The sequence below is a fragment of the Hyperolius riggenbachi genome, chromosome 4 (assembly GCF_040937935.1).
Source record: "Hyperolius riggenbachi isolate aHypRig1 chromosome 4, aHypRig1.pri, whole genome shotgun sequence".
Lineage (NCBI taxonomy): Eukaryota > Metazoa > Chordata > Amphibia > Anura > Hyperoliidae > Hyperolius > Hyperolius riggenbachi.
The window spans coordinates 7,313,029-7,337,788 of NC_090649.1; the positions used below are offsets into that span (position 1 = coordinate 7,313,029).

At 55.2% G+C, this 24,760-nt stretch overlaps 1 protein-coding gene across 1 annotated transcript in view; it reads right to left on the bottom strand.

The window, feature by feature from the left end:
* Positions 1-3,629: 3,629 nt before the first annotated feature.
* The window catches only part of LOC137571085 (E3 ubiquitin-protein ligase TRIM21-like), a 34,817-nt gene continuing 13,686 nt past the window's right edge, over positions 3,630-24,760 (bottom strand). Inside the window, exon 2 of the mRNA XM_068279767.1 lies at positions 3,630-5,207. Within this exon, the coding sequence (XP_068135868.1) occupies positions 3,630-5,201 (1,572 nt within the window). The 5' untranslated portion in view covers positions 5,202-5,207. The remainder of the gene's footprint in view (positions 5,208-24,760) is intronic.

Genomic DNA, 24,760 nt, shown 5'->3' on the forward strand with positions numbered 1-24,760 from the left:
GCAGGCACAGTAGCACGTTGCAGGTGGCAATAACTCCAGGCGGGGGGCGGAGTCAAGCAGGGTCAACCCACCGGGCCGGCGAGGACCTAAATAGCGTGTAACGTGAACACGCTCACATACACCGCAGGCGCAGCCACCCACAAGGGCAACACTGGCCGCCTCAACCCCCTCTCTGATTGGTTACTTGCCGGGAAATATCATGCGAGGTTGCGCTCCCCAGTCCCACTGCGGACCTGTCACCTGTGGTCTGTCTGTGGCCGCTGCGAATAGTGGCGGCTGGCCCTAATTACTTAAGATTCGGACGGCCGGGGGGGGTCAATTCCCCGTCCCCCCGGGTCAGTCCGCCCCTGGTTTATATTGTCCCAGTGAAATTAGTTTTTTGCTCCGCCCACTTTTTGTTACCTTGACACACAGTCACTCAATGACCACGTTTGTGAGCTTTCAAGTACCTGGCATCAAAAATGTGTGAATGGAAGCAGTTTATCCACCAAGGAAATCTGATTGGCTGTTTGTGGCCCCGCCCCTTTAGTGAATTTGGACCCCTGTAACCCAATGACTGACTGTGGCAAGTTTGAAGCCTCTGCCATTAACAGTGTAAGAATGGCAGCAGTTTAAATATTCCCCTTGAAAATTTTGATTGGTTGTTTTAAGCTCCACCCACTGAATATTAATCCCAGTTACCCAGTGACCAAGTGTGCCAAGTTTGAAAACCCTGCAATTAACGGTGTAAGAATGGCTGCAGTTTACATTTTCCCATTTAAAATGAATGGCTGAAATTTGATTGGCTGTTTTATGCTCTGCCTATTTTTCCTAGATTTGTAACCTCGGTCACCAAGTGACCAACTGTGCCAAGTGTGGGGACTCTGGCTTGATTACTGTGAGAATGGCAGCCTTTTCCATTCTTCCCATTGACATGAATGGGTGAAATCTGATTTGCTATTTGTAGCTCCGCCCACATGTGCAGGGGGGACGTGAGACCCCAAGAACATATCATCCATAGGTAGTAAGGGATCTGTATACCAAGTTTCGTTCAAGTCGGTCAAGCCATTTTCGAGTGATCGCGGCACATATACACACACACACACACACACACATATACACACACACACACATATATACACACACACACACACACACACACACACACACACACACACACACACATCTGATTTTATATACAGTGGCTTGCAAAAGTATTTGGCCCCCTTGAAGTTTTCCACATTTTGTGACATTACTGCCACAAACATGAATCAATTTTATTGGAATTTCACATGAAAGACCAATACAAAGTGGTGTACACGTGAGAAGTGGAACGAAAATCATACATGATTCCAAACATTTTTTACAAATAAATAACTGCAAACTGGGGTGTGCGTAATTATTCAGCCCCCTTTGGTCTGAGTGCAGTCAGTTGCCCATAGATATTGCCTGATAAGTGCTAATGACTAAATAAGAGTGCACCTGTGTGTAATATAATGTCAGGACAAATACAGCTGCTCTGTGACGGCCTCAGAGATTGTCTAAGAGAATATTGGGAGCAACAACACCATGCAGTCCAAAGAACACACCAGACAGGTCAGGGGTAAAGTTATTGAGAAATGTAAAGTAGGCTTAGGCTACAAAAAGATTTCCAAATCCTTGAACATCCCACGGAGCACTGTTCAAGCGATCATTCAGAAATGGAAGGAGTATGGCACAACTGTAAACCTACCGAGACAAGGCCATCCACCTAAACTCACAGGCCGAACAAGGAGAGCGCTGATCAGAAATGTAGTCAAGAGGCCCATGGTGACTCTGGATGAGCTGCAGAGATCTACAGTTTAGGTGGGAGACTCTGTCTATTTGACAACTATTAGTCATGCACTGCACAAAGTTGGCCTTTATGGAAGAGTGGCAAGGAGAAAGTCATTGTTAACAGAAAAGCATAAGAAGTCCCGTTTGCAGTTTGCCACAAGCCATGCGGGGGACACAGCAAACATGTGGAAGAAGGTGCTCTGGTCAGATGAGACCAAAATGGAACTTTTTAGCCAAAATGCAAAACGCTAAGGGGCCGATTCACAAAGCGGTGCAAAGTGTTAGCACGCCAGTGAAAAGCCCTTTATCACGCCTAAACTCAGTTTAGGCATGATAAGAAGAAACTTGCGCGAAAAGTTTCGCGCGCGCAATCACACGGCGCGGTGCGCGCGCAGCGCCCATTAAACCCTATGGGCGCTGCGCGCGGAGTTGCGCGATTGCAAAGTTTTGCGCGTGGGACGTTGCGCGCGATAAAGAGCACAAATCGGTGCTAACTCAGCGGTGCAAAGCTTATCATGCCTAAAGTCTTTTAGGCGTGATAACTGAGTTATCACCGCTTTGTGAATCAGGCCCTATGGGCTCGATTCACAAAGCGGTGCTAACCCAGTTAGAGACTTTAGGCGTGATAACCATTGCACCATGTTGGTGAAAAGCCAATTTAGGCATGATAAGTTTAGGTGTGATAAGTTTAGGCGTGATAAGTTTAGGCATGCTAAGTTTAGATAAGTGTAGATAGCGTGCAAAGTCCCGCACGCAAAGCAGCGCCATTAAACTCTATGCGAAGTGCACCAGACTTTGCTAGCGCAAAACTTTTGATCAGCTGTGCACTGCGGTGCTAACGCAGTTGGTGCTTAAACTTATCATGCCTATACTTATCACACCTAAACTTATCATGCCTACACTTATCACACCTAAACTTATCACACCTAAACTTATCATGCCTAAACTTGGTTTAGGCGTGATAAAGGGCTTTTCACCATCGTGCTAACTGTTAGCACCGCTTTGTAAATCAGGCCCCATGTGTGGCAGAAAACTAACACTGCACATCACTCTGAACACACCATCCCCACTGTCAAATATGGTGGTGGCAGCATCATGCTCAGGGGGTGCTTCTCTTCAGCAGGGACAGGGAAGGTGGTCAGAGTTGATGGGAAGATGGATGGAGCCAAATACAGGGCAAACTTGGAAGAAAACCTCTTGGAGTCTGCAAAAGACTTGAGACTGGGGCGGAGGTTCACCTTCCAGCAGGACAATGACCCTTAACATAAAGCCAGGGCAACAATGGAATTGTTTAAAACAAAACATATCCATGTGTTAGAATGGCCCAGTCAAAGTCCAGATCTAAATCCAATCGAGAATCTGTGGCAAGATCTGAAAACTGCTGTTCACAAACGCTGTCCATCTAACCTGACTGAGCTGGAGCTGTTTTGCAAAGAAGAATGGGCAAGGATTTCAGTCTCTAGATGTGCAAAGCTGGTAGAGACATACCCTAAAAGACTGGCAGCTGTAATTGCAGCAAAAGGTGGTTCTACAAAGTATTGACTCAGGAGGCTGAATAATTACGCACCCCGCTTTGCAGTTATTTATTTGTAAAAAATGTTTGGAATGATGTATGATTTTCGTTCCACTTCTCACATGTACACCACTTTGTATTGGTCTTTCACGTGGAATTCCAATAACATCGATTCATGTTTGTGGCAGTAATGTGACAAAATGTGAAAAACTTCAAGGGGGCTGAATACTTCTGCAAGCCACTGTATATAGATAATAGACAATGAATATTCCTACAGGTGACCCCTCTCCCAATGATGTCAAATGACTTTACACAGCTTTTATTACATTCCCTGAATCACCCCAACTATTCGTAAATAACCCTTTCCTACATTTAACACACCATAGATACGCTCAGTGAAAGTGTCAGTGAAGGTGTGGAGATGTCGGATCGGGATACCCAACTCATAGAATGAGATCACCCCGCCCTCATAATCCAGATAGATCCGGATTCTGTTAGCTGAGACACTGTGAGGTAAAGTTTCCTCAGTACCACCCTGCATCACTTTATAACTATTACTAGAACACATCAAACACCAGGGGTAATCATTGCTTCCAATCAGGGAATATCCTTCCTTCTTAGATATACCAGAGTAACACATCCCGACTCTCCAGTCATCTGATCCTCCAACATCTATGTCCCAGTAATGTTGCCCTGAGGAGAAGCTCTGGCTGCTCATCACCTGAGGATGTTTCAGATATCTTTCTGATGTATAACTGCGATTCTGAAGTGCTGACTTCAATGCAATTTTTTTGTCGTCTGATATATGTAGATACTTATTAGCTGTGTTTACATCCAGAGACAAAGCTTCTGGTTTTGGTATATACATCCCTCCATTCGCCCCTGTTATGATTGCAGATAACCCTGTGTATAATGTATGTGAGATGCCAGCCACATCCAGATTCCCTCTATCATGGAGTTGTAGGTCCTGAATGTGTCCCTCCTCCGTGTCACACAAGTCACCTGTGTCTGACTCCTGTAGGACAGTCAGTGGGTCAGTCATGTTACACAGCTCCTCTATCTGATGGATCTTCCTGGACAGCTCCTCCACCTTCATCTCCAGCTGCTGGATGTCATAGTCACACGTACGTGATACCTGCTCCACCTGCAAGGAAATGTCACTCATAACTCTCCTCTCCAGGTTGTCCAGCCGTCTCTTGACATCTCTGAAGAGAGTGATGGCTTTCTTTGTTACATCAGCTGCATCTTCTTTTACTTTTCTTCTGTGCTCCTGCAAACTCTGACTTGTTTTCTCAGCCTCCTGTTTCGCTTTAATGACTTCTGCGAGAAAATCTCCTAGTTTAGTCTTCCTCTTCTCAGAGGCCTCATCCACAGTCTCCACCTGGTGTCTTCGGTGTTCCCCAGCTGAGCAGGATGCACAGATACAGGCAGAGTCCTCGGTGCAATAATACTCCAGGATCTTCTTATGGACGGAGCATTTCCTGTTCCCCAAGGAAGTGCTGGGGTCACATAAGACGTGTTCTGGTGACTTGCTGTGGACTTTCAGATGTTTGTCACACAGACAAGCTTCACACAGCAGACACGATTTAACAGCAGGAACAGAATCCTCAACACAGTAAGTGCAGAAGACTTGGGTCTCCTTCTCCTCAGGCTGAGCTCCCAGCAAGTTCTCCACAATGTTATGCAGCGCAATGTTTTTCTGTAATCTTGGCCGCTTCTCAAACTTCTGTCTACATTCCGGACAGGAATACCTTCCAGACGCCTCCTGTGAATCCAGGACCTGCTCAATACAGAGCCGGCAGAAGCTGTGACCACATCTCAGGGTTACCGGATCCGTATAAATGTTCAGACAGATGGAACAATCCAACCCCTTCTTCAGATCAGCAGATGCCATCGCTGACTGCAAAAGAGTGAAAACATTTGTTAACCAGATATGCATGTATAATAGTGGGGTGTTAAAAGTTCTGTAATTGAGATTGGTTCAGACTATTTCCCCAGGCTGAAAACCAATAACATGCAAAATGTACCCATCTTTTCCTGTGGGCTTGTTCACATTTGTTTCCAACATGTCCTGGCTTGCCTGTTGCATTACCACAATAGACCTGCCAGGCTGCACTCCTAAGAAAATAGCAGGGCTGTGGAGTCAGTACAAAAATCTTCCGACTCCGACTCCTCAGTTTATAAAACCACCGACTCCGACTCCAGGTGCCCAAAATGGCTCAGACTCCTCGACTCAGACTCCTTAGTTTAATATGTACCAGGGCAGTGGATTTTGTACAAAATTATCCGACTCCCGACTCAGACTCCAACTCAGGCCACTGCAGCTTTAACAGCTGGCTGCAGGGCCATACAATCTATAAGGTTGAGGTGACTAAACCTCTTCAGTCTGTGTTGCAGTGCAAACTATGGCGTCTTTAAAATTTATTGTGGATATACATCCATCAATATGGTACGCTTTGGCATAACACCGCACTTCTATATACAACCAGTCTAAGTTGTTTTAAATGAAACAATATGGTCTCACGTATATATGCAAAACATATCAAAAGTTTATTGAAATAGGTTAACAATATTAAAAAGCCTGGGATATGGGATAAGGGGAAGGATCAGAATCCATAAAAACAAAAAGACACACTGCGGGGCTATTAATATCACTTTGCTGGCCAGCTTATAGTTACTGCATACCATGCATACGCGCATTCACCACAAACAACACACCCTATATATCAATCTATGTGTAGACAGTGGTACCACTTTGATATTTCCTTTTGTCTGCACCAAATCAGGATGACTATAATGGCAGTATTTAGCTTTAGCTCAAAATAGCTCTTAAGCGCCAATGAGGTACTTAGTCTCTATAGGTTGCGGAAAACAAGCGGTTTAGTGGCGTTAGGCAGTCATTAGTATGTGCTTAATATTATAACAGCAAAAACATCGAGGCAGTCCTCCAATTGTGGGCAGCCTTAAGTGGCCTTTAAGCGCTGGTAAGGTGCTTTGACTGTATAGGCAGCGGAAAGCAAGCGGTTAGATAGCGTTAGTCAGACTGTTGTTTAAGCTTTCAGCTTTGTAGCAACAAGATAAAAGGCAGTCCTTTAGTTATGAGCAATCACACGCACTGTATGCATTAATCAGTCAATCAGATCTGATCGGATATGCAGTCAGCTGAAGACGCTGATATCTCACCACTCCTGGTCGCTGCTATGGTTTCCGGTCGGCCTCTTGGGTAGTAATGCGCCTGCCGCTTCAGATACTATCTGCTTTGGGCAACAGTGTGCGGACCCTGAGGCAGCTGGCGTCCCAGCTTGCTTACTCACTGGGTCTCCGCATACACCTTCCTCCTCCTTTGGCATCTTCCGTATCTCAATATGGTGAGTCAGTGCGCGTTGGCATGCTGGTCTGGCCAGACGTGATGTAGCCCCGCCCACCGACGCGTTTCACGCCTCTTTGGGCGTTTCCTCAGGGTGTGTCATCACTCCTCTCTGTGCTCGTATTTAGCTAGGCAGTTTCTCCTCCCATCTCTCCTCTAATGGGACCAGCTTTCAATTCTGTCCAGAGCATTGGTAAAGTGATTCCTAAGTTTATCACTAGGGGGCATTGGTACAGAGGAAGTTTTTATACACATGGACGTTTCAAGAAGCGTTCGTTTTCCTTCTAAGTGCAAATATCTCCTCTATTTTTTAGGAAACATTTACATTTGCTCCTCTCTTTTTCTCACAGCAATAGACATTAGTGCTGATATCTCCAATGCGTTCGGGGGCTTATGATGATAAATTTTCCCTTTTTTTTTTAACAAAAACAACAACAATCATTCTACACACCCGCACACTAAATGAGGGGAAGTGGGGAGTCAACCATTTAGTTATTTTTATTTTTATTTTTTAGGGAAAGGGGATTCTTGTATAATGTTCATTTATATGCTTCCAAACGCAGATATGCCTTCAAGTCCAATTCTCTATTGAGGCCATGTGGATACAGCGTATCAAGCTTGTATATCCACATGGCCTCCTTACAATAGAGCAGGTCATCATAGTCTCCCCTTCTAGTAGACACTTCCAGCTTATATAGTCCCCTCACTCGTGTACCCTCTAGAGAACCTCCATGGGCTTCTGCATAGTGTGTTGCTAAATAGCTTTTTTCCTCATCGCCCTCCTCTATATGGCGTAAGTGCTCCAAGACCCTTTCCTTTAGCATTCTTTTAGTTTTTCCCACATATTTGAGCTTACATGGGCATTCTATCATGTAGATCACTTTTTTGTTTGGCAGTTTACATGGGATCTTGTCTCATATGTTTTAGTTTCAGAGCTATTGGTGAATGTCTTGTTGTTCTGTCTGTCAATAAATGGACATAGTTTGCATCTACCACATTTATAGGTTCCATTGGGAATCATCTTGTTGAGCCAGGTAGTATTATCCCTTACATAGTCGCTATGGACCAATTTATCTTTAAGATTTTGGGCATGCCGTGCCGTTAGTAGTGGTCTAGGGCCTACAATCCGTGCTATATCTGGGGATGAAGTCAATATTCCCCAGTTTTTTGTCAATATTTCCCATAGATCTTCCCAATGGGACCCGTATCTAGACACCATCCTAATGAGTTGTTCTCCTTCCTCATTGTCATTCTCCTTTTGAGGAGACTGGATGAGGGAATTTCTATCTAAATTCCAGGCCTTTTTGAGGGCTCTTTTAAGTACTCGATGTGAATAGCCTCTTTCACGAAATCTTTGATACATCTCACGGGCTTCGCTTCTAAATAAGTCGTCTGTTGAGCAATTACGGCGAAGGTGTAAAAACTGCCCGTAAGGTATACCTCTAATCAGAGGTGGAGGATGGTGGCTAGAAGCATGTAGCAGGCTGTTGCCTGCAGTCGGCTTTCTGTATGTGGAAGTTATTAACCTATTGTCCTGTACTGTCAGTTTTAAGTCCAAGAAAGTCAGGGACTGGTCACCAACTATGTAGGTTAGTTTTATGTTCCTATTATTTTTGTTAAGTCTTTCTAAGAAATTATCAATTTCTTCCTTTGTGCCAGTCCAGACCAGGAGCACGTCATCGATGTAACGAAGCCAAAGGGCAGCGTGTGCTCGGAAGCCCTCGTCCCTATAGACCTCCTGATGTTCCCAAAGGCCCAAGTGGAGGCAGGCATATGCTGGAGCACACGCCGCCCCCATGGACGTGCCCCTGGTCTGTCTATAAAATCCACAGTCAAAGGAGAAACAGTTGTAATTGAGTATTAATTGCATGGCTTCAATCACAAATTGATTCAACCCATCAGCCTCTGGGTAAAATGCTTCAAGATAGAAAGCGACTGCCCTGAGTCCCTCCTCGTGAGGGATCGACGTGTACAAAGATTCCACGTCGATCCCGACAAGGAGGGACCCAGGGGGGCAGATACATTTGTTCAATTCGCCCAATAGACTTTTAGTATCCAACACGAAAGAGGGCAATTTGGTCACTAGTGGCTTTAATCGCTCATCTATGTATTTGCCCAATCTTTCTGTCGGTCCTCCTATACCGGCTACTATGGGCCGTCCTGGCGGCTTTGTGGGATTTTTATGAATTTTGGGGATGATGTAGAATGTTGGGATGTTATAAGGTCCTACCTTCATATATTCCCACTCTGTTTCTGTAATCACTTAATTCTGCCATGCATCATCGACAAGATCATTGACTTTTCGAGCAATACAGGCAAAGGGATTTCCATTCAACTTTTGATACGTTGTTTGGTCACTCAGTTGTCTCTTTGCCTCCGCAACATAGTCCTCCTCATTAAGGAGGACTATGTTGCCTCCTTTATCTCCTGGCTTGGTAATTAATCCCCCGCCTGTTGTAGTTCTGTGAGGGCCTGTCTCTCATTTTTGGTTAAATTAGGTTTTGTCATTTTTTTGGTCCAGTCATATCTGTCAAGGTCCTGCTTTACTGTTTCTAGAAATACTGAGATGTATTTATTGCTAGACATGGGGGGCATTTTTGTCGATTTTTTACGTAACCTGGTAGGGTAAGGTGAATCAGAGGAGGGCTCTGAGGAAAAACTATAGGGCTCATCCAGAGTTCCCTCCATATAGCTTTTGTCGTCCTCACTATGAACATCATCTAGATCTATCAGAGTAATCTGCTCATCAGCATCTAATTGGGAATTGAGGTCTTCCCCATCTTCTAATTCTCCCACTGCTTTTTCTCCTTCATGATGCCAAAGTCTGAAGGCAACTTTACGCAGAAACATAATAATGTCCTTATAAACCTCAAAAGGATCACCTCCTATTTGAGGGGAAAATGACAACCCTTTGTTTAGAACCGACATGTGACTGTCCTTTATTTGAAAATTTGACAAATTCACAACCATATTAAGATTGCCCTCTACTTGACCTTTTGGCTGTCCCTGCTTCTTGTCCTCATACCCCCCTCTTCTTCTCTGCTCTGTCTTTCCTGATAAGCTTCCTCTTCGTTTTCGTATCTCATCTCTTCTCTCCCTCCCCTTCCCCTCCTGTATCTGCCTCTCCGTCCTCTGCGAGCGGTTCCCCATCCTCTCCCTCTTTGTCGTCTCTCTGGATGATTTTCTCCTAAAAAAGTGACTCCCCTTCTAACACTTGTACCTGACGCCATAGAGGTGTCAGTTTCACCCCCTGATCCCTCTCCTGAGGATCTTCGATCTCTGCGTCTTTGGTTTCGATTCCTCTTTTTAGAAAGTCTCACGGAGGGCCATACAACTCAGCAGAAAAGGTATCCTCCCTCCTTTTGTTGCCACTAAGAGAGCTTTCTGTTGGTGGCATCTGATTACTTCTGCAATTTTTTTTTTCATTAATTTTATTGTAAACATATTTTATTAAAATTGTTTTTCATTAAATTTCTCCTCCCACCAACCCTCGCTCCCCCCGACAGCCAATCACAAAGATCACCTCTCATAAGTATCAGCCTATGAGAGCGACCTCTTTCCCTGCCACTTGAGGGGATAGCTCAGTGACAGAGCTGTCCCCCATACACCGCTGCAGTAGATCACAACCCTGTACATGTAAATAAACATTTTTTTTGTACTTTGTAACAGCCTGCCCCTTGCAGGCTAATCACGGCGACTTTCTGTGTCCCGCTGCAGGAAAAGGGGGCTGAGCGAGTGCTCATTCACTGCAAATCTCATGCATTGCGAGATGATGCGATTCTGTATTAGGCGATCCTGAGGAGCCACTCTGCGGCCGCAATCCTGCGTTAGACGGTCGCAGAGTGGCTAAAAGCAGCTTCCACAAAGCTGCGACATGCAGCTATGATTGTAAAATTGGGTGCCAAATTAGCAGCAAGAGGGCCAATTGTTGTGGAGATGCATTGTAGAATAAAAATGCTTGCAGATAAGTACAATGTGGCCCCTCTTGCTGCTAATTGGGTGCCTTTGGGCGCCTAATTTTACCTTCCTAGCTGCATATTGCGGCTTTGTGGAAGAGGATTAGCTTTGCGAGGGTGATGTAGCGTTACGCACCACTTGGGGGGGGGGGTTAGGTTCAGGAACCCGGGGGGAGGGGGGGTGCCTAAACCTGCTGATCACATCTATCACCCCTCTGCTCTGCTGGAGACCCCGGGCCACACAGCTGCTGCTCCCCTCTGTCACCTCTCTGCTTTGCTGGAGACCCCCGGCCACACAGCTGCTGCTCCCCTCTGTCACCTCTCTGCTCTGCTGGAGACCCCCGGCCACACAGCTGCTGCTCCCCTCTGTCACCTCTCTGCTCTGCTGGAGACCCCCGGCCACACAGCTGCTGCTCCCCTCTGTCACCTCTCTGCTCTGATGGAAACCCCCGGCCACACCACACAGCTGCTGATCCTCTCTGTCACCCCTCTGCTCTGCTGGAGACCCCCGGCCACACCACACAGCTGCTGATCCTCTCTGTCACCTCTCTGCTCTGCTGGAGACCCCCGGCCACACCACACAGCTGCTGATCCTCTCTGTCACCTCTCTGCTCTGCTGGAGACCCCCGGCCACACCACACAGCTGCTGATCCCCTCTGTCACCCCTCTGCTCTGCTGGAGACTCCCGGCCACACCACACAGCTGCTGATCCCCTCTGTCACATCTCTGCTCTGCTGGAGACCCCCGGCCACACCACACAGCTGCTGATCCCCTCTGTCACCCCTCTGCTCTGCTGGAGACCCCCGGCCACACCACACAGCTGCTGATCCCCTCTGTCACCTCTCTGCTCTGCTGGAGACCCCGGCCACACCACACAGCTGCTGATCCCCTCTGTCACATCTCTGCTCTGCTGGAGACCCCCGGCCACACCACACAGCTGCTGATCCCCTCTGTCACCCCTCTGCTCTGCTGGAGACCCCGAACTATATCACACAGCTGCTGATCCCCTCTGTCACCCCTCTGCTCTGCTGGAGACCCCGAACTATATCACACAGCTGCTGATCCCCTCTGTCACCCCTCTGCTCTGCTGGAGACCCCCGGCCACACCACACAGCTGCTGATCCCCTCTGTCACCTCTCTGCTCTGCTGGAGACCCCCGGCCACACCACACAGCTGCTGATCCCCTCTGTCACCTCTCTGCTCTGCTGGAGACCCCCGGCCACACCACACAGCTGCTGATCCCCTCTGCCACCCCTCTGCTCTGCTGGAGACCCCTGGCCACACCACACAGCTGCTGATCCCCTCTGTCACCTCTCTGCTCTGCTGGAGACTCCCAGCCACACCACACAGCTGCTGATCCCCTCTGTCAACCCTCTGCTCTGCTGGAGACCCCCCGGCCACACCACACAGCTGCTGATCCCCTCTGTCACCTCTCTGCTCTGCTGGAGGTCCCCGGCCACACCACACAGCTGCTGATCCCCTCTGTCACCTCTCTGCTCTGCTGGAGACCCCCGGCCACACCACACAGCTGCTGATCCCCTCTGTCACCTCTCTGCTCTGCTGGAGACCCCCGGCCACACAGCTGCTGATCCCCTCTGTCACCTCTCTGCTCTGCTGGAGACCCCCGGCCACACAGCTGCTGATCCCCTCTGTCACCTCTCTGCTGGAGACCCCCGGCCACACCTCACAGCTGCTGATCCCCTCTGTCACCCCTCTGCTCTGCTGGAGACCCCCAGCCACACCACACAGCTGCTGATCCCCTCTGTCACCTCTCTGCTCTGCTGGAGACCCCCGGCCACACCACACAGCTGCTGATCCTCTCTGTCACCTCTCTGCTCTGCTGGAGACACCCGGCCACACCACACAGCTGCTGCTCCCCTCTGTCACCTCTCCGCTCTGATGGAAACCCCCGGCCACACCACACAGCTGCTGATCCCCTCTGTCACCTCTCTGCTCTGCTGGAGACCCCGGCCACACCACACAGCTGCTGATCCCCTCTGTCACATCTCTGCTCTGCTGGAGACCCCCGGCCACACCACACAGCTGCTGATCCCCTCTGTCACCCCTCTGCTCTGCTGGAGACCCCGAACTATATCACACAGCTGCTGATCCCCTCTGTCACCCCTCTGCTCTGCTGGAGACCCCGAACTATATCACACAGCTGCTGATCCCCTCTGTCACCCCTCTGCTCTGCTGGAGACCCCCGGCCACACCACACAGCTGCTGATCCCCTCTGTCACCTCTCTGCTCTGCTGGAGACCCCCGGCCACACCACACAGCTGCTGATCCCCTCTGTCACCTCTCTGCTCTGCTGGAGACCCCCGGCCACACCACACAGCTGCTGATCCCCTCTGCCACCCCTCTGCTCTGCTGGAGACCCCTGGCCACACCACACAGCTGCTGATCCCCTCTGTCACCTCTCTGCTCTGCTGGAGACTCCCAGCCACACCACACAGCTGCTTATCCCCTCTGTCAACCCTCTGCTCTGCTGGAGACCCCCCGGCCACACCACACAGCTGCTGATCCCCTCTGTCACCTCTCTGCTCTGCTGGAGGTCCCCGGCCACACCACACAGCTGCTGATCCCCTCTGTCACCTCTCTGCTCTGCTGGAGACCCCCGGCCACACCACACAGCTGCTGATCCCCTCTGTCACCTCTCTGCTCTGCTGGAGACCCCCGGCCACACAGCTGCTGATCCCCTCTGTCACCTCTCTGCTCTGCTGGAGACCCCCGGCCACACAGCTGCTGATCCCCTCTGTCACCTCTCTGCTGGAGACCCCCGGCCACACCTCACAGCTGCTGATCCCCTCTGTCACCCCTCTGCTCTGCTGGAGACCCCCAGCCACACCACACAGCTGCTGATCCCCTCTGTCACCTCTCTGCTCTGCTGGAGACCCCCGGCCACACCACACAGCTGCTGATCCTCTCTGTCACCTCTCTGCTCTGCTGGAGACACCCGGCCACACCACACAGCTGCTGCTCCCCTCTGTTACCTCTCTACTCTGCTGGAGACCCCCGGCCACACAGCTGCTGCTCCCCTCTGTCACCTCTCTGCTCTGCTGGAGATCCCCGGCCACACCACACAGCTGCTGATCCCCTCTGTCACCTCTCTGCTCTTCTGGAGACTCCCGGCCACACAACACAGCTGCTGATCCCCTCTGTCACCTCTCTGCTCTTCTGGAGACTCCCGGCCACACCACACAGCTGCTGATCCCCTCTGTCACCTCTCTGCTCTGCTGGAGACCCCCGGCCACACAGCTGCTGATCCCCTCTGTCACCTCTCTGCTCTGCTGGAGACCCCCGGCCACACAGCTGCTGATCCCCTCTGTCACCTCTCTGCTGGAGACCCCCGGCCACACCTCACAGCTGCTGATCCCCTCTGTCACCCCTCTGCTCTGCTGGAGACCCCCAGCCACACCACACAGCTGCTGATCCCCTCTGTCACCTCTCTGCTCTGCTGGAGACCCCCGGCCACACCACACAGCTGCTGATCCTCTCTGTCACCTCTCTGCTCTGCTGGAGACACCCGGCCACACCACACAGCTGCTGCTCCCCTCTGTCACCTCTCCGCTCTGATGGAAACCCCCGGCCACACCACACAGCTGCTGATCCCCTCTGTCACCTCTCTGCTCTGCTGGAGACCCCCGGCCACACCACACAGCTGCTGCTCCCCTCTGTTACCTCTCTACTCTGCTGGAGACCCCCGGCCACACAGCTGCTGCTCCCCTCTGTCACCTCTCTGCTCTGCTGGAGACCCCCGGCCACACCACACAGCTGCTGATCCCCTCTGTCACCTCTCTGCTCTTCTGGAGACTCCCGGCCACACAACACAGCTGCTGATCCCCTCTGTCACCCCTCTACTCTGCTGGAGACCCCCGGCCACACAACACAGCTGCTGATCCCCTATGTCACCTCTCTACTCTGCTGGAGACCCCCGGCCACACCACACAGCTGCAGATCCCCTCTATCACCCCTCTGCTCTGCTGGAGACCCCCGGCCACACAGCTGCTGCTCCCCTCTGTCACCTCTCTGCTCTGCTGGAGACCCCCGGCCACACCACACAGCTGCTGATCCCCTCTGTCACCTCTCTGCTCTGCTGGAGACTCCCGGCCACACAACACAGCTGCTGATCCCCTCTGTCACCCCTCTACTCTGCTGGAGACCCCCGGCCACACCATACAGCTGCTGATCCCCTCTGTCACCCCTCTGCTCTGCTGGGGACCCCCGGCCACACCACACAGCTGCTGATCCCCTCTGTCACCTCTCTGCTCTGCTGGAGACCCCAGGCCACACAGCTGCTGATCCCCTCTGTCACCCTCTGCTCTGCTTGAGACCCCCGGCAACACCACACAGCTTCTGATCCCCTCTGTCACCTCTCTGCTCTGCTGGAGACCCCCGGCCACACCACACAGCTGCTGATCCCCTCTGTCACCTCTCTGCTCTGCTGGAGACCCCCGGCCACACCACACAGCTGCTGATCCCCTCTGTCACCTCTCTGCTGTGCTGGAGACGCCCGGCCACACCACACAGCTGCTGATCCCCTCTGTCACCTCTCTGCTCTGCTGGAGATCCCCGGCCACACCACACAGCTGCTGATCCCCTCTGTCACCTCTCTGCTCTGCTGAAGACACCCGGCCACACCACACAGCTGCTGATCCCCTCTGTCACCCCTCTGCTCAGCTGGTGACCCCCGGCCACACCACACAGCTGCTGATAACCTCTGTCACCCCTCTGCTCTGCTGGAGACCCCCGGCCACACCACACAGCTGCTGATCCCCTTTGTCACCCCTCTGCTCTGCTGGTGACCCCCGGCCACACCACACAGCTGCTGATCCCCTCTGTCACCCCTCTGCTCTGCTGGAGACCCCCAGCCACACCACACAGCTGCTGATCCTCTCTGTCACCCCTCTGCTCTGCTGGTGACCCCCGGCCACACCACACAGCTGCTGATCCCCTCTGCCACCTCTCTGCTCTGCTGGAGACCCGCGGCCACACCACACAGCTGCTGATCCCCTCTGTCACCCCTCTGCTCTGCTGGTGACCCCCGGCCACACCACACAGCTGCTGATCCCCTCTGTCACCCCTCTGCTCTGCTGGAGACCCCCGGCCACACCACACAGCTACTGATCCCCTTTGTCACCCCTCTGCTGGAGACCCCCGGCCATACCACACAGCTGCTGATTCCCTCTGTCACCTCTCTACTCTGCTGGAGACCCCCGGCCACACCACACATGCTGCTGATCCCCTCTGTCACCTCTCTACTCTGCTGGAGACCCCCAGCCACACCACACAGCTGCTGATCCCCTCTGTCACCTCTCTGCTCTGCTGGAGACCCCTGGCCACACCACACATGCTGCTGATCCCCTCTGTCACCTCTCTACTCTGCTGGAGACCCCCAGCCACACCACACAGCTGCTGATCCCCTCTGTCACCCCTCTGCTCTGCTGGAGACCCCCGGCCACACCACACAGCTGCTGATCCCCTCTGTCACCTCTCTGCTCTGCTGGTGACCCCCGGCCACACCACACAGCTGCTGATCCCCTCTGTCACCCCTCTGCTCTGCTGGAGACCCCCGGCCACACCACACAGCTGCTGATCCTCTCTGTCACCCCTCTGCTCTGCTGGTGACCCCCGGCCACACCACACAGCTGCTGATCCCCTCTGTCACCCCTCTGCTCTGCTGGAGACCCCCGGCCACACCACACAGCTGCTGATCCCCTCTGTCACCCCTCTGCTCTGCTGGAGACCCCCGGCCACACCACACAGCTGCTGATCCCCTCTGTAATCCCTCTGCTCTGCTGGAGACCCCCGGCCACACCACACAGCTGCTGATCCCCTCTGTCACCCCTCTACTCTGCTGGAGACCCCCGGCCATACCACACAGCTGCTGATCCCCTTTGTCACCTCTCTGCTCTGCTGGAGACCCCCGGCCACACCACACAGCTGCTGATCCCCTCTGTCAACCCTCTGCTCTGCTGGAGACCCCCCGGCCACACCACACAGCTGCTGATCCCCTCTGTCACCTCTCTACTCTGCTGGAGACCCCCGGCCACACCGCACAGCTGCTGATCCCCTCTGTCACCTCTCTGCTCTGCTGGAGACCCCCGGCCACACCACACAGCTGAAGATCCCCTCTGTCACCCTTCTGCTCTGCTGGAGACACCCGGCCACACCACACAGCTGCTGATCCCCTCTGTCACCCCTCTACTCTGCTGGAGACCCCCGGCCACACCACACAGCTGCTGATCCCCTCTGTCACCTCTCTGCTCTGCTGGAGGTCCCCGGCCACACCACACAGCTGCTGATCCCCTCTGTCACCTCTCTGCTCTGCTGGAGGTCCCCGGCCACACCACACAGCTGCTGATCCCCTCTGTCACCCCTCTGCTCTGCTGGAGACCCCCGGCCACACCACACAGCTGCTGATCCCCTCTGTCACCTCTCTGCTCTGCTGGAGACCCCCGGCCACACCTCACAGCTGCTGATCCCCTCTGTCACCTCTCTACTCTGCTGGAGACCCCCGGCCACACCACACAGCTGCTGATCCCCTCTGTCATCTCTCTGCTCTGCTGGAGACCCCCGGCCACACCACACAGCTGCTGATCTCCTGTCACCTCTCTGCTCTGCTGGAGACCCCCAACCACACCACACAGCTGCTGATCCCCTCTGTCACCTCTCTGCTGAAGACCCCCAGCCACACCACACAGCTGCTGATCCCCTCTGTCACCTCTCTGCTCTGCTGGAGACCCCCGGCCACACCACACAGCTGCTGATCCCCTCTGTCACCTCTCTGCTCTGCTGGAGACACCCGGCCACACCACACAGCTGCTGATCCCCTCTGTCACCTCTCTGCTCTGCTGGAGACACCCGGCCACACCACACAGCTGCTGATCCCCTCTGTCATCTCTCTGCTCTGCTGGAGACCCCCGGCCACACCACACAGCTGCTGATCCCCTCTATCACCCCTCTGCTCTGCTGGAGACCCCCGGCCACACCACACAGCTGCTGATCCCCTCTGTCACCTCTCTGCTCTGCTGGAGACCCCCGGCCACACAGCTGCTGATCCCCTCTGTCACCCCTCTGCTGGAGACCCCCGGCCACACCACACAGCTGCTGATCCCCTCTGTCACCCCTATGCTCTGCTGGAGACCCCCGGCCACACCACACAGCTGCTGATCCTCTCACTCACCTCTCTGCTCTGCTGGAGACCCCCGGCCACACCACACAGCTGCTGATCCCCTCTGACACCTCTCTACTCTGCTGGAGACCCCCGGCCACACCACACAGCTGCTGATCCCCTCTGTCACCCCTCTGCTCTGCTGGAGACCCCCGGCCACAGCACACAGCTGCTGATCCCCCCTGTCACCTCTCTGCTCTGCTGGAGACTCCCGGCCACACCACACAGCTGCTGATCCCCTCTGTCACCCCTCTGCTCTGCTGGAGACCCCCGGCCACACCACACAGCTGCTGATCCCCTCTGTCACCTCTCTGCTCTGCTGGAGGTCGCCGGCCACACCACACAGCTGCTGATTCCCTCTGTCACCTCTCTGCTGGAGACCCCCGGCCACACCACACAGCTGCTGATCCCCTCTGTCACCTCTCTGCTCTGCTGGAGACCCCCGGCCACACCACACAGCTGCTGATCCCCTCTGTCACCTTTCTGCTCTGCTGGAGACCCCTGGCCACACCATACAGCTGCTGATCCCCTCTGTCACCTCTCTGCTCTGCTGGAGACCCCCGGCCACACCACACAGCTACTGATCACCTCTGTCACCCCTCTGCTGGAGACCCCCGGCCACACCACACAGCTGCTGATCCCCTCTGACACCCCTCTGCTCTGCTGAAGATCCCCGGCCACACCACACAGCTGCTGATCCCCTCTGACACCCCTCTGCTCTGCTGGAGAACCCCAGAGAAACCACACAGCTGCTGATCCCCTCTGTCACCTCTCTGCTGGAGACCCCCGGCCACACCACACAGCTGCTGATCCCCTCTGTCACCTTTCTGCTCTGCTGGAGACCCCTGGCCACACCACACAGCTGCTGATCCCCTCTGTCACCTCTCTGCTCTGCTGGAGACCCCCAGCCACACCACACAGCTGCTGATCCTCTCTGTCACCTCTCTGCTCTGCTGGAGACCCCCGGCCCCACCACACAGCTGCTGATCCCCTCTGACACCCCTCTGCTCTGCTGAAGATCCCCGGGCAACACCACACAGCTACTGATCCCCTCTGTCATCCCTCTGCTGGAGACCCCCGGCCACACCACACAGCTGCTGATCCCCTCTGTCACCCCTCTGCTCTGCTGGAGACCCCCGGCCACACCACACAGCTGCTGATCCCCTCTGTCACCTCTCTGCTCTGCTGGAGACCCCCGGCCACACCACACAGCTGCTGAACCCCTCTGACACCCCTCTGCTCTGCTGAAGATCTTGGCCACACCACACAGCTGCTGATCCCCTCACTTACCTCTCTGCTGAAGACCCCCAGCCACACCACACAGCTGCTGATCCCCTCTGTCACCTCTCTGCTCTGCTGGAGACACCCGGCCACACCACACAGCTGCTGATCCCCTCTGTCACCTCTCTGCTCTGCTGGTGACCCCCGGCCACACCACACAGCTGCTGATCCCCTCTGTCACCTCTCTGCTCTGCTGGAGACCCCCGGCCACACCACACAGCTGCTGATCCTCTCTGTCACCTCTCTGCTCTGCTGGAGACTCCCAGCCACACCACACAGCTGCTGATCCTCTCTGTCACCTCTCTGCTCTGCTGGAGACCCCCGGCCACACCACACAGCTGCTGATCCCCTCTGTCACCTCTCTGCTCTGCTGGAGACACCCGGCCACACCACACAGCTGCTGATCCCCTCTGTCACCTCTCTGCTCTGCTGGAGACACCCGGCCACACCACACAGCTGCTGATCCCCTCTGTCATCTCTCTGCTCTGCTGGAGACCCCCGGCCACACCACACAGCTGCTGATCCCCTCTGTCACCTCTCTGCTCTGCTGGAGACCCCCGGCCACACCACACAGCTGCTGATCCCCTCTGTCACCTCTCTGCTCTGCTGGAGACCCCCGGCCACACCACACAGCTGCTGATCCCCTCTGTCACCTCTCTGCTCTGCTGGAGACCCCCGGCCACACAGCTGCTGATCCCCTCTGTCACCCCTCTGCTCTGCTGGAGACCCCCGGCCACACCACACAGCTGCTGATCCCCTCTGTCACCCCTCTGCTCTGCTGGAGACCCCCGGCCACAGCACACAGCTGCTGATCCCCCCTGTCACCTCTCTGCTCTGCTGGAGACTCCCGGCCACACCACACAGCTGCTGATCCCCTCTGTCACCCCTCTGCTCTGCTGGAGACCCCCGGCCACACCACACAGCTGCTGATCCCCTCTGTCACCTCTCTGCTCTGCTGGAGGTCCCCGGCCACACCACACAGCTGCTGATCCCCTCTGTCACCTCTCTGCTGGAGACCCCCGGCCACACCACACAGCTGCTGATCCCCTCTGTCACCTCTCTGCTCTGCTGGAGACCCCCGGCCACACCACACAGCTGCTGATCCCCTCTGTCACCTTTCTGCTCTGCTGGAGACCCCTGGCCACACCATACAGCTGCTGATCCCCTCTGTCACCTCTCTGCTCTGCTGGAGACCCCCGGCCACACCACACAGCTACTGATCACCTCTGTCACCCCTCTGCTGGAGACCCCCGGCCACACCACACAGCTGCTGATCCCCTCTGACACCCCTCTGCTCTGCTGAAGATCCCCGGCCACACCACACAGCTGCTAATCCCCTCTGACACCCCTCTGCTCTGCTGGAGAACCCCAGAGAAACCACACTGCTGCTGATCCCCTCTGTCACCTCTCTGCTGGAGACCCCCGGCCACACCACACAGCTGCTGATCCCCTCTGTCACCTTTCTGCTCTGCTGGAGACCCCTGGCCACACCACACAGCTGCTGATCCCCTCTGTCACCTCTCTGCTCTGCTGGAGACCCCCAGCCACACCACACAGCTGCTGATCCTCTCTGTCACCTCTCTGCTCTGCTGGAGACCCCCGGCCCCACCACACAGCTGCTGATCCCCTCTGACACCCCTCTGCTCTGCTGAAGATCCCCGGCCACACCACACAGCTACTGATCCCCTCTGTCATCCCTCTGCTGGAGACCCCCGGCCACACCACACAGCTGCTGATCCCCTCTGTCACCCCTCTGCTCTGCTGGAGACCCTCGGCCACACCACACAGCTGCTGATCCTCTCTGTCACCTCTCTGCTCTGCTGGAGACCCCCGGCCACACCACACAGCTGCTGATCCCCTCTGTCACCTCTCTGCTCTGCTGGAGACCCCCGGCCACACCACACAGCTGCTGAACCCCTCTGACACCCCTCTGCTCTGCTGAAGATCTTGGCCACACCACACAGCTGCTGATCCCCTCACTCACCTCTCTGCTGGAGACCCCCGGCGACACCACACAGCTACTGATCCCCTCTGTCACCCCTCTGCTCTGCTGTTGACCCCCGGCCACACCTCACAGCTGCTGATCCCCTCTGTCACCCCTCTGTTCTGCTAGAGACCCCCGGCCACACCACACAGCTGCTGATCCCCTCTGTCACCCCTCTGCTCTGCTGGAGACCCCCGGCCACACCACACAGCTGCTGATCCCCTCTGTCATCCTTCTGCTCTGCAGGAGACCCCGAACTATATCACACAGCTGCTGATCCCCTCTGTCACCTCTCTGCTCTGCTGGAGAACCCCGGCCACACCACACTGCTGCTGATCACCTCTGTCACCTCTCTGCTCTGCTGGAGACCCCAGGCCACACAGCTGCTGATCCCCTCTGTCACCCCTCTGCTCTGCTGGAGACCCCCGGCAACACCACACAGCTGCTGCTCCCCTCTGTCACCTCTCTGCTCTGCTGGAGACCCCCGGCCACAAAACACAGCTGCTGATACCCTCTGTCACCTCTCTGCTCTGCTGGAGACCCCCGGCCACATCACACAGCTGCTGATCCCCTCTGTCACCTCTCTGCTCTGCTGGAGACCCCAGGCCACACAGCTGCTGGTCCCCTCTGTCACCCCTCTGCTCTGCTGGAGACCCCCGGCAACACCACACAGCTGCTGCTCCCCTCTTTCACCTCTCTGCTCTGCTGGAAACCCCCGGCCACACCACACAGCTGCTGATCCCCTCTGTCACCTCTCTGCTCTGCTGGAGACCCCCACCACACCACACAGCTGCTGATCCCCTCTGTCACCCTCTACTCTGCTGGAGACCCCCGGCCACACCACACAGCTGCTGATCCCCTCTGTCACCTCTCTGCTCTGCTGGAGACCCCCACCACACCACACAGCTGCTGATCCCCTCTGTCACCCTCTACTCTGCTGGAGACCCCCGGCCACACCACACATCTGCTGCTCCCCTCTGTCACCCCTCTGCTCTGCTGGAGACACCCGGCCACACCACACAGCTGCTGATCCCCTCTGTCACCTCTCTGCTCTGCTGGAGACCCCCGGCCACACCACACAGCTGCTGATCCCCTCTGTCACCCCTCTGCTCTGCTGGAGACCCCCAGCCACACCACACAGCTGCTGATCCCCTCTGTCACCCCTCTGCTCTGCTGGAGACCCCCGGCCACACCACACAGCTGCTGATCCCCTCTGTCACCCCTCTGCTGGAGACCCCCGGCCACACCACACAGCTGCTGATCCCCTCTGCCACCTCTCTGCTCTGCTGGAGACCCCCGGCCACACCACACAGCTGCTGATCCCCTCTGTCACCTCTCTGCTCTGCTGGAGACCCCCGGCCACACCACGCAGCTGCTGATCCCCTCTGTCACCCCTCTGCTGGAGACACCCGGCCACACCACACAGCTGCTGATCCCCTCTGTCACCTCTCTGCTCTGCTTGAGGTCCCCGGCCACACCACACAGCTGCTGATCCCCTCTGTCACCTCTCTGCTGGAGACCCCCAGCCACACCACACAGCTGCTGATCCCCTCTGTCACCTCTCTGCTCTGCTGGAGACCCCCGGCCACCCCACACAGCAGCTGATCCCCTCTGTCACCCTTCTGCACTGCTGGAGACCCCCGGCCACACCACACAGCTGCTGATCCCCTCGGTCACCCCTCTGCTGGAGACCCCCGGCCACACCACACAGCTGCTGATCCCCTCTGTCACCCCTCTGCTGGAGACCCCCGGCCATACCACACAGCTGCTGATCCCCTCTGTCGCCCCTCTGCTGGAGACCCCCAGTCACACCACACAGCTGCTGATCCCCTCTGTCATCTCTCTGCTCTGCTGGAGACCCCCGGCCACACCACACAGCTGCTGATCCCATCTGTCGCCCCTCTGCTGGAGACCCCCAGTCACACCACACAGCTGCTGATCCCCTCTGTCATCTCTCTGCTCTGCTGGAGACCCACGGCCACACCACACAGCTGCTGATCCCCTCTGTCACCTCTCTGCTCTGCTGGAGACCCCCAGCCACACCATACAGCTGCTGCTCCCCTCTGTCACCCCTCTGCTCTGCTGGAGGTCCCCGGCCACACCACACAGCTGTTGATCCCCTCTGTCACCTCTCTGCTCCGCTGGAGACCCCCGGCCACACCACACAGCTGCTGATCCCCTCTGTCACCCCTCTGCTCTGCTGGAGACCCCCGGCCACACCACACAGCTGCTGATCCCCTCTGTCCCCTCTCTGCTCTGCTGGAGACCCACGGCCACCCCACACAGCTGCTGATCCCCTCTGTCAACCCTCTGCTCTGCTGGAGACCCCTGGCCACACCAAACAGCTGTTGATCCCCTCTGTCAACCCTCTGCTCTGCTGGAGACCCCTGGCCACACCACACAGCTGCTGATTACCTCTGTCACCTCTCTGCTCTGCTGGAGACCCCCGGCCACACCAAACAGCTGCAGATCCCCTCTGTCACCTCTCTGCTCTGCTGGAGACACCCAGCCACACCACACAGCTGCTGCTCCCCTCTGTCACACCTCTGCTCTGCTGGAGGTCCCCGGCCACACCACACAGCTGTTGATCCCCTCTGTCATCTCTCTGCTCTGCTGGAGACCCCTGGTCACACCACACAGCTGCTGATCCCCTCTGTCACCTCTCTGCTCTGCTGGTGACCCCCGGCCACACCACACAGCTGCTGATCCCCTCTGTCATCTCTCTGCTCTGCTGGAGACCCCCGGCCACACCACACAGCTGCTGATCCCCCTCTGTCACCCCTCTGCTCTGCTGGAGACCCCCGGCCACACCACACAGCTGCTGATCCCCTCTGTCACCTCTCTGCTCTGCTTGAGACCCCCGGCCACACCACACAGCTGCTGATCACCTCTGTCACCTCTCTGCTCTGCTGGAGACCCCCGGCCACACCACACAGCTGCTGATCCCCTCTGTCACCTCTCTGCTCTGCTGGAGACCCCCGGCCACACCTAGGGTTGCCACCTTTTGACGGAGAAAATACCGGCTATGGGGTGTGGCCTGGAGGGTGTGGCCTAAAAGTGGGAGGGGTTTGTTACGACCCTTTTTAAAAAATAGCACAGGTAAAATTTAAAATTATAAAAATAAACACAAATGTTAAACTGTTAAAGTTTAAAGAACACCGGTAAGGTTAAAAATTGCCTCGGGGAAGTCTCTAACTCTTAATGCATCAGAGTAACGTCTGCATCGTCAGAAGACGGAGCCAAAGTTGCTTAAAGGGGTTCTGTGGGGGTTTCTGAGGAGAAAAACTGCCACTTACCTGGGGCTTCTATCAGCCCCCTGCAGCGGTAATGTCCCACGCCGTCCTGCTCCCATCCGCCGTTCCCCGCAGCCGGCACCGGGCTATTATTCGTCTGTCACACAGACGAAAAATGCGCGTTGCCGCGCCTCCGTTCACGTCATCTGAGGCTTACTGCGCAGGCGCAGTACAACGGTTTCTTGTACTGCGCTTGCGCAGTAAGCTTCCGATGACGCAGGCTGAAGTGAGCGGGTGCGCGGCCACTGTAGCGCAGCCGCAGTTGGATCCCATGCCGCGCTAGACCGGGGCCGGCGGCGGAGAACGGCAGATGGGAGGAGGACAGCGTGGGACATTACCGCTGCAGGGGGCTGATAGAAGCCCAAGGTAAGTGTCTGTTTTTCTCCTCAGAAACCCCT